Genomic DNA, 11,151 nt, shown 5'->3' with positions numbered 1-11,151 from the left:
TCATCAAATATCTTACCGATAGCCTCACCAATAGGCAGATTTTTCTGTCCATCTTTGTGTCACGTTCTTTTCACTGGGACGTCATTATGGCGTGGTCTCACGCCAAGCTTCTACGGACATGCACGTCATTCTGGCGCCCAGCACCCAACCCATCATGTTGGTTCACTGACGGCAGTTGAACACCATAACCCATATATCTGACCATCTGACGTCTGTAGGTGATGCTGAATGTCAGATGCTTGGTGGCAAGATGACGGATTTAGTGAGATGACGGTGTTACGTCTGGGACATCATTCGTGTTACATCTCGCGCTTGGCTAGGCCTTTATAGCAGTATATATTATTCATGACTCAATGAGAATTGCATTTTGCAACTTCAAAAATAAAGTGATGCGACATCTGATCCCTGGGAATATAAAACAAATTCAAAATACAGGCAGTCCCCGGTTTATTAACACCCGGCTTCCAAACATCCATTCACACGAACATGATAACTTCATAACCATGTTTCGGTCTTTCGAACGTTCGATCCATTCCCACGAACACTGCTTTTTTGAACATACCACGCTGAGCGTTAAACGCAGGAAATATGACCGGGAGTTAACTACCCATTCACACCCCCACTCCCCGACACTCTTCCGCCAGTTCACACAACGTTCTCTCCATGGGGTTCTTTACTGACAAAAGAGATAGCCGTGCTCACCCTGCTTCACCATAAACCCCCTCCAACCAACGCGTTATCCCTTATAGTACACACGTCCATTTACTTCAATTTATTTTATTTTAAAGTATATTTAATACATTTTTATATTAAAAAAAGGTTTTCGAACATGCCGCACAGGAAATCAGATGCTTGAAAACTAATAACGCATGGGCAGTGTGCTGAACAGTGGAACGCAGGGATTCATTCACATTATCATGATGCTCCTTTTGGTCACCCCATACAATACAACATTGTTCAACCAATTAATCACTTATTAGTCCTGCTACCGGTTTCATCGGAGGGAACTATAGGTTTGCCGGGTGTCCCATCTGTGGGGTTTATTTTTTTCTGACCTTTTCCCATGCTCTTTAACATATTCAACTGAAACTTGGTACATGGCTTAATTGTTATGACAAGTTACAGAACATGTTCGAATTTCAGGGTGTTTGTCAATTTTTCACAGTTAGAGTTTAAAATATCCCATTATACATGGATGGGTTATATTAGTGTTCAGCTGCTCTCACTCCACCCCACTGCTTTACACCCAATGGCTGGACAGCTGGCCTGAAGTGTCAGGTTGTGAGAATACTATGTATATACTTACATATGTCATCTTGATAATTGGTATAAATTACCTGTTTAAAAATGGAGAGGTATTCCAGAATGTCAAAAATGATGGCCATGATACTTTAGGTGTAGCAAGCAAGTTGTGACTGTGCATTTCTTTGCAAGAAGTCAAGAATAGAGTTTCAATGTTGCACAATTTTGAATCAGTAACATATTTTTATTAATGTTTTGAGATCACAAAGTCAATAATGTTAAAAATATTGAGTTTTTCACCCCGCATAGCAGTTCATGACCAGAATAGATAACCAACATCTACATATTATGTACACAAAGGAAAGAACTGAGGGTAACTGCAAAGGGCTATGGAAAGAGAGACGAGTGATATGTGTGTGTGTGTGTGTGTGTGTGTGTGTGTGTGTGTGTGTGTGTGTGTGTGTGCGTGTGTGTGTGTGTGTGTGTGTGTGTGTGTGTGTGTGTGTGTGTGTGTGTGCGTGTGTGTGTGTGTGTGTGTGTGTGTGTGTGTGTGTGTGTGTGTGTGTGTGTGTGTGGAGGGGAGAGCGAGATCAAGAATAACCCCACTTTTACATATGGAACAGGAAAATAACTTCTTATTTGACTCGATTACCCATCATGCCAATTAAATTTGTAGTTTCTGCCGAGTTGCTGAAATAAGTCACCCAACCAGATGGTTGCCAACACCTGAGAAAAAAATATATTGGCAGTCTGTCTGACAGTCATTGAATTGTGTAGAAATGTAGCTCAGTGCTTTCAAAGGATGCTGGCTTTCCAGTTTTTTAAAAAAAATGGATACAATGTGGTATGCTGAAAGTTCCTCCTATAGGTCATAGCAATAACTTCCGACTTGCAACAGCAATTCCATTTCCCGAATATGGAATAAGCCACTCTGTTAAAAGTGTTAGTCTAGGTAAGAATTCAATCTTGTCGACAACATCACAAGTAATGTCACAGCCACATGCTGTTGTGCGCTGTGTCCAGCTGATGCTGAACATGCTTTAACTTTGATGTACCACACGTACAGTGATGTTGATGTCTTTTCTATTGCAACAGGAAAGCTAGTGTGCAAGTGGAGGATAATTGTGCTGACAGAGATCTGTCATGGCATGTTTTGCATGTAGAAACATCCACAAACTGCATACCTTGAAATCTTCTCATCTTTTCACCCACCGCCCTGAAGATCATAGCCTGCCTCAAGCATATCAATACAAAGTCCAATCTTTAACAAATAGACACCAAGACAACACAACTTGAGCCCAGTGAACAGGTTCCATGCTTCAGAACTGGACAGCATCTGGAGATATGTTGAACATGGATGGATCAAACATTTGGCCTTTAAATGGTGACCCTTCGGCATCCCAACCTTTTTGCAGCATTTTGTGCACCTTCTGCAAATAATAATAATAACAATAATAATAAATGTCACACATTATTAATACCTGTAAACAGAGATGACAAGTCACTTGAATGAAGTCTCACATCACAATAGCATTACTTGTCTTCCACTTGTGTCAAGTCCCACATTTACTTATCAACCTTGGAGTACAAGCTATCAAGGAATTAAGACACAGGGGCAATCAATGTACGTATATTGCATTGAATGTTCTGAAAATAAATGCTGTTTGATTCAACTTAATACATTGAACATTTGCTTCGTTTCCAACAAAAGTAAATTTATTTTAAATTTACTTCTCATATCTCGTAAACCTCGTTGAACATATGTACAAAAAACTAGTCAGTAACCTCAGCTTAAATGGCTTACACGTGTAGCCAAAGCATTCAATGTGCAATAGGAAAGGAGATTTTAATAATATACTTTCTATATTTTCCGGTGTATAAACCGCACCGCTGTTGAACACAACACATTTTCCGGTGTATTAACCGCATCAATGTTTTTCACCCTCAAAAGAAATGAATATGTTGATCATTTTATTTTCCGATCTGGATCGAAATACGTTTGCAGAATAACTTTTTCCGGATCAAAGTGACGGAGGTATTAACATGCTTACTCCCATGTCTGCTTAATTCCGTCTAACAGTCTTATTCTCATTTTCAAGAAGTTGAAGAGAGAGGAAAGGATACCAAGAAGTTTTTATTTTTTCCTCTGCCACCGAAGGTGAAGGAGGTTATGTTTTCACCCCTGTCTGTCTGTCTGTCTGTTTATGTAAAGGATCTCAAAAAGTTATGGATGGATCCAGATGAAATTTTGTGGACAGGTTCGGAGTGTGACAAGGACGAACTGATTCTATTTTGTTGAAGATCCGGATCTGGATCCGACTACTAGAATTTTTTAGCGATTCATCACCATTGAGAAACAGGGCCAAAAATGATATAATAGCACGATATCTCAAAAAGTTGTGGACTAATTCGGATGAAACTTGGTGGACAAGTTAGATGCGTGACGAGGACGAATTGGTTCGATTTTAGTGAAGATCCGAATCCGGATCTGGATACGAGAATTATTAATTTTTTTAAAGTGATTCTTCACCATTGACAGATAGGGCCAAAAACAACATAGTCCTGTATAGCATGATATTTCAAAAATGTATTGGGCCAAATATGTTCTCATGGATCAGGCATTACGTGGTGGACGCATGCGCTCTACCAAGTGCCCTTCTAGTTCTTTCATATTTATTATTATTATTTTTAAGTTCCCAGAAAAAGGAAGAAAAGGGATTCATTACTGGTATCATACATGTTTATTGTGGATTTGTGGCCCTGAAAAGGGCCGTTTGGGTTTGATGAAGCTATTTAGCTACACCCGAGGTAATCCTCGTCAATGTTTTCCTCGTCGAAGACGGCACGTAACTCCTTGTCCGAATCAGGGTAGAGCAAGTCCCCATCACTGTCGCAGCCTCCACCTCCAAAATGATGTCGTCCTCTGTGCTGTCTACGTTGTTGGAGATGCAGAATTTCAGACATGCTCACTTGATGATGTCCGACGGTATCTTCTCCCACACCTTGACGATCCAGCCGCAGATCATCGGAAGGTCGACCTTTCTCATCCTCCCGCTCTTGGTGTAGGTGTTTTCCCCACTCATTAACCAGTCGGACCAGCAGCGACATAGCCTGTCCTTCAACGGCTTGTTGATGGACACATCGAGGGGCTGCAGGAGCGATGTCATCCCACCTGGGATGACGATGAAATCTGTGTTGGTCCGACGGAGCAGCACTTTGGTGTCATCGGTCTTGTGACATCTGAACGCATCCAGGACTAGCATGCTCGGTCATGTGGGGAGAGACCACCATTCGGCCGATGACTCTAGACCGTGCGCACCCAGTCCTGGACCAGTCCCTCGTCTATCCACCCCTTCTGCGCACGAACCATGATGCCGGCTGGAAACTTGTCTTTGGGCATCGTCTTCCTCTTCAACGTGACATACGGGGGAAGTTTGCCACTGTCTGCAGTGCAGGCGAGCATGACGGTGACTCGGTCCTCATGACCAGTAGTGTTGATCATCACATTGTGCTACCTCTTCACTCTGATTGTAGTCTCTCTCGGTATGTCGTAGGTAAGGGGGGTCTGGTCGGCATTCCCAATCCTGCTGAGGGGATATTCATGCTCTTGGCGAAGCTTGATGATGTAGGATTGGAAGCGCATCATCTTATCAGCCATATCATCGGGTAGATGCTGGGAGATGTGTGTGCAGCGTCGGACCGACAGTTGATGGCGTGCCATGAACCTGCAGGCCCATGACAAGCTGGCCGTGAAGTCCACAATGTCATCCTCCTGAGCTAAGCTCTTCACCTTCAGCCTGAGGGCAAGTGTTGAGATGGCAGAACCCGTTCTCTTCTCCCAGACCCAAGCGACAAGACTCTCCTCAAGCTGAGGCCACTTCACTGACTTTCCCCTCAGTGCCTTCTTCTTCCTTGGCACCTTCTCTATCGTTGCCTTGATTGTTCGCCAGTGCCAGATGGCAGACTTGTCCATGCCGAATCACCTGCCAGCTTCCCGGTTCTCAAACTCTCCTGCAGTCTGGCAGACGGAGAGTTTGAACGCTGTGGTGAATGAACGCTTTGACATCTTGATGGATAGAATGGATGATACGTGAAGTAATCTGGCGACATAAGCCGAGGCACTCACGAAACACAAAGCGACCCTTTTTGAAGGTCACGTGATCGCCCGCAGCCTGTTAACGGATGCACACAAACTTATTTGAGGTGGGCGCTCTATTATGAGACGAGCTATTGACTATTGTGAATAATTCTTCTTTTGATGTGAGACCAGGTGTTCTTATTCTTCTTTTTGTGTTTAATCGCGTTTTCAGAGCCGTGCAGCTCTACATATGCCGCGCACCTAAACTCCGGGTGTCTCCGTTTTTTATTATTATTTAATTTCCGCACACTGTTAATAAAACGCTGTACAAACTCTTAATCTGAACCGATTTTCAAAATTTAAAACGTCAGAATTGAGCTTAACAGCAAATTAACAGAATTGAGCTTTAACAATTACTACAAAAAAAGTTCATTTGAAATACTAGTGCGTGCCCGTATGTGCGTGCCCGTACGTGCAAAAAAAAAAGAAGAAAAAAAAAGCAGACGAAGAATTGTGACATCAATCATGACGTCATAGCACCGTGTCCTGTCATTGGTTTGGTAAATAAATGGCCATAACTTGGGAACCACTTGTCCGATTAATATCAAACCTTGAAAAGGCACATCCACCGGACCCCAGCAATATAGCTGGCAAGTTTCAATTAGATCGTACCAGTGGTTGTCAAGAAACAGCAGTCACAGACAGACAGACAGACACAGAGATTGCTAGAATTTGATAGATAATTGAAATTCAGCATTGATCGTTTTTAAGACCGATTTTTTTTCTAAATTGTTTTTTTTGTTTTTTTTTAAGATGCCATACTTTTTTACGTTTTCTTTTTTAAAAGATGTCATGATATAATTTACAATTATTGACGAGGTTTAAAGAATTCAAGTCACCTGACATCGATATGTAAATCACCACAATTTTTTTTTTTTTTTTTAAATCGGAGGAGCCAATTTCCCCTGGACGAATACTGTATTCGTGGTTTGAACAACATTTTCCCACGTAGCCACGTTGGTTAGGGCCCTGTCACACCTTGACGTTTTAGCCAGCGTATGGCAACGTATCAAAATGTATGTAAAATGCTGGTGTACGCTGAACTATTGATGTTTTTTTTCAGTTTTGGGCGTATTCATAACGAGTTGGACGTATGCATAATGTATTCGTAACGTTTCGATAACTTATAGATAACTTATACCAACGAATGCTTAGCGTGTTGTTGGCGTTCACAACCTATGCCCAACGATAGTCTAACTTATGCATAGCGCGCGGCAGCGTATCGCCGACTATCACGTGGTGTAGCCTATTAATATGCTGCCGCTCAACGATTTAAATCATAACCACACTAGAAATCGAAGTGTCAACATCACAGTCATGCCGAAGAAAAAAAACAACAAAAGAAAAAAACCACGGAGTCTGGAACACTGACTGGTTCCTCCTGTGAAGCCCATTTATATACCAATTTTTTTTTTTTTTTTGTATACCTTGGTCGAGGCTCGTATGAGAGCTATCACACAACTCACAGCAAGGAGGCATGAGACAAGAGGGGCGGGAGTGGAAGGGACAAGACAGTGGGGAACAGACACATTAGGTGAACTGTGGAAGGGAGAGGGATGGGGTGTGGTACATGGGGTATACAAAATGGACATTACAGGGACTTTCAGGAAGGAAAGCAGGGGAATTGAAGGAAGTGGGCTTGGGTGGATTATCGGGGGTAGAAAAGATCGAGGATTTGGATGGGGGAAGATAAGAGGTGGTGGTGAACAGCTGTTTTGAAAGCCTGGAGGGAAGAATGGGAAAGAATAGAGTGAGGAAGTTTATTCCAAAGGCGGGAAAAAAGAGGAATGAAAGAGTGAAGATGAGCAGTGATTCGTGATTTTGGTAGTTTTACCAGAAGGGGGTTGTTGGCGGACCTTGAGCGCCCTGTGGAAATGTGGTGGGGACAAATCGCAGAGAGAGCAGGGGGGGCAAGGCTGGAGAGGAGTCGGTAGAAGACAGAAAGACCACCGACCAACCTGCGGTGATTGAGTGAGAGGCCCAAAGACTCAGCTTCATTACGGGAGATGCCGATGATCCGAAATGCCCTGGTTTCGACAGCGTGAAGCTGAGAAAGGTGGGAGGCAGGAGCACCAGCCCAGAGGGGAGAGCAGTACTCCATCAGGCTACGGACAAAAGCTTTGTAAGTGGTCAGGAGCTCAAGAGGGCCGAGGAAGGACTTTGCACGACGGAGGATTCCAAGTCGGCGACTGGCTTTTGAGGCGAGGTTGGAAATGTGACTTTCCCAGGAAAGGTCATGGCAGATAGTGAGACCCAGAAGCTTGAAAGAAAAGACTTCTTCCAGAGGATTGTTGAGAAAGTGGATGGGGGGGGGGTTTCTAAACGGTCCTTTTGAAGAGATAGTGAGAGTGTGAGATTTGTCTGGATTGAAAGACATGTTCCATGTGTTGGACCAGTTTGTGATTTTATCCAGATCTGCAGTGAGCGAAGAAGCTGCTGCTTGCCGGTCTGAGGGATGACAGATGGTACGGCAGAGGGTGGAGTCGTCGGCAAAGAGAAATAGAGGATTTTCCAGAGAGTCCGAGAGATCATTGATGAAAACCAGAAAAAGAACAGGGCCCAGAACGCTACCTTGAGCCTAAACGCTACCTTGAGCCAATTCCCCTAAACGCTGCCAATACACCATTATACGGTAGCTGTAAGTTAGAAACACGTTCAGTAAGTTCTGTGGTCGTCCCGAAGACGTCAAATACGTCTACATAAGTCAATATGAGTTGGAGATACGTTACACATAGGTTCAAAGCACGTTACTCATAGGTTAGAAATAAGTTTCGGGTTCGCTAAACATTACCTCGACGTGTTTCAACTTATGAGTAACTTACAAGTAACGTGTGTCGACGATCACATAACGTGTCTACAACTTATGGCCAGCGTATGCGGAACGTGCGAGTCAGACACTGGCATACGTCGAAAAATTTACAGCATGCTTAAAATTTGTCGACGATCCCGGCGTACTACGACGTATGCCAGCGTGCTTCAGCATGCTCTTAACGTATACCAAACTTACCCATGACGTATTCGACGTGTGCCAGCGTATTCGCCAAATTTTTATACGTCGGCATACGCTGGCTAAAACGTAAAAGTGTGACAGGGCCTTTAGAATGGTACTTGCTGCTTGGATGTGGTGTGAACACCACATCCTGCGTGGACAGTGAACACTCCCTTTAACCTTTGTGGCGAATTCGGTTTATTCAACGATTATTTCCCGAACATTGTCAAGTCAATATAAACTCAAGTCGCACGTAAGTTGCAAGCATGTCACGAGTTCCAAGTCGAATTTCGTCAAGTCGCAAAATTTGGTGACTCGAGTCACCACTCTGCCTGTCGAGATTGTTTAAAGACTGCATTCAGGCACACACATTAAAACTCCCACTTGCACCACACTAAAACTCGAACCACAACTGCCAAATCCTATCGAAAATACATAAAATAAAGAGATTAACCATTTAACATTTGACAGCCTGGGATTACGATTTTGGCATTCATTCACACAATTACGTACTCGCAGAAATAAGCAATGCATAGCCGTGGAAACCTATTACATCTCTGGGATGCTCTCCCAAATAGAAAATGTTCCTCAGATGAAGAAAATATTTTGTATGACAAATAAGAAGGTTGGAAGGGGAGAGAGAGCAAAATTTTCTTCCTCATTTTTGGAGCTTTCAACAAAATAAAGTCACATTGAGGACTCGCAATCTTTATTACATTTAATGGACGAGACACTAACTCGATGCATTCTCCTCCTCATCCCAACGACCTCTTGTAATTCTGACCTACTCACCAGCTCATGGCTCTGTGGCTGGCCTTGAATCTTCTGATTGTAGTCAAATGTGAGCCGATTAAGCACAGCATGTTCCTCCTCATCCACAGTGGCCATCGAACGCTCCTTGTTGATTTTCTCAATGTCGATTAGCTCCTCGCCTTCAATTAGTGCATTCCACCAGTATGGCCCACTTTTGTTCAGGTTTACCTGTGCAGTTGCATGTAAAGTTTCATGACATTGAACAGCATGTGTACCAGCCCAACAAAACCTTCAACTTTTAAGTTGTGAAATAAACAATAGATTCACAGTTTGAAGATGTCTTGGTCATATGCATCTAAACTGTCTACTGAAGAAAGAAACCCAGCTGTAAAATTGGATGTGTGATGTGTAATTGTATATTTATCGTCTGTAAGCCAAGCAATCCTGGGAATTTTCATGCAAATCACACCACCTATAGAATATTCATACAATTCTGCACACAGACCATGTTGACATGCTCAATAAATTGGGTATCCATGTGGCGTAGGTCAACGTTGGAATGGCTCGGGACCATTGAACGCCAAATAAGTTGGTTCATGCCATTGGAGCGGTTCAAGAGGGGACAATTCAGGCTGCCATTGGTGCTCAACACAGTGCTATTGTTAAGGCACTGACAAGGTACTATCACACTGAATGGTTAACGGAGAAAGTGCTCAGGTTGCCCAAGGGTTTAAAAACACCATGTGGGGATTATCTTATCATCCTCAACAGTTGTTCTGCAGCATTCTTTCTAGCCAGAATAACCTGCAAAAAGACACTATTGCATTTCAACTCAGAAAGTTAAGAACAAATTTCATGAGATACAGAAGACCACTACTCCATATTCTTCTAACAAGCACCTTCTACATTAGGGCACGGAATGGGTGAAACAGCTTTACAATTGGTGGGGGCTGAAACCTCGGTTTCACGTTCCTTTCTCAGACACATTGAGAATTTTATTTTTGGAAGAGGAGGGGGATACAAAATCTAAGCTCATGGAAGAGTGAAAAGACAGAGCAAATAGGCAATATGCTGACAGCATGTGGACACAACAAGCAAGAGAATAATGGGACAAGAGGAAAAGAAACCAACAAGAGGGATTGGTTAAGTAGGTAAATATGGGTCAAAAGGATCATGGGTGGAGATGAAGGGAATGACATGTGATGGTTGTGTACAGATAACTTGACGCACTGGAGGGAAGAGTATAATTGAACAGCCTCAGGAATGCAATTCTATAACTTGTAGAAAAGATGAACAACAAAAAAGTGAGTTAGACAAAGCGTTGCTTTTTGGAGTGCTGTATAACCATTAGGGCATTTTAGAATACATACCTCGTGGAGGAGGTGGGGAGGGTGGGAGGGCTGAGAGAGCAGAGCGAGTTAGACAACGGGAGAGGTGGTAAAAATAGAAACCAACAACGCCTCTGCGATGTGAGACCAACAAGCCCTGTGCTTCTGTAACACTGAAGAGGATGCCAATAATGTGACCTTGTAGGCTGAGTGGGGTTTTTTTTGAATGGATGACTATGAAGGACAGAGGAAGTACCTCGTCTGCACTTGGCTTTGTAGGCCAGCTCTGGTACAATTAAGGTCTGCCCTGGAGAGGCCATGGCTGATGGTGAGAACTTAACTCCACAGACTGAACCACTTCCAGTTTCTGACCACAGCAATAAATAGGTGGATTCTATTGACAAAACTTGCGGAGTGATCAGGTGAGACTGAGATCCATTCGTCAGACCAGTATCTAATCAATTACAGAAAAGCAGTGATGCAACTGCTGTCTAACGGCGGGATGAAGTACAGGGTGTTCCAAAATTATCTTTGATTTTGAATGTAAATTTAAAAAATAACGAAAAGACATAAATTATGCGCAGGAGGAGGCCATTCGGCCCATCATGCCTGCACCACACCAATACCAGATTTTATAAATCCATCAATACCCACCCCTTCCCTTCATGTGCAGCCTTTTGGCTGCTACACTGGTACTCATT

General features: G+C 43.1%; 1 protein-coding gene across 1 annotated transcript in view; it reads right to left on the bottom strand.

The window, feature by feature from the left end:
* Window positions 1-1,465: 1,465 nt before the first annotated feature.
* NUDCD3 (NudC domain containing 3) overlaps window positions 1,466-11,151 on the bottom strand; it is a 30,675-nt gene continuing 20,989 nt past the window's right edge. The window contains exons 5-6 of the mRNA XM_085881654.1: window positions 9,162-9,350; window positions 1,466-2,672 (exon numbers count right to left, since the gene is read on the bottom strand). Coding sequence (XP_085737780.1) covers window positions 2,562-2,672; window positions 9,162-9,350 — 300 coding nt within the window. The 3' untranslated portion in view covers window positions 1,466-2,561. The remainder of the gene's footprint in view (window positions 2,673-9,161; window positions 9,351-11,151) is intronic.

Source organism: Eptatretus burgeri, chromosome 5 (genome assembly GCF_056783735.1).
Source record: "Eptatretus burgeri isolate ZD-2024b chromosome 5, Ebu_testis_v1, whole genome shotgun sequence".
NCBI classification, from domain to species: Eukaryota; Metazoa; Chordata; class Myxini; order Myxiniformes; family Myxinidae; genus Eptatretus; species Eptatretus burgeri.
The sequence above is the reverse complement of the archived record's forward strand: the minus strand, read 5'-3'. Positions and strand labels throughout refer to the sequence as shown.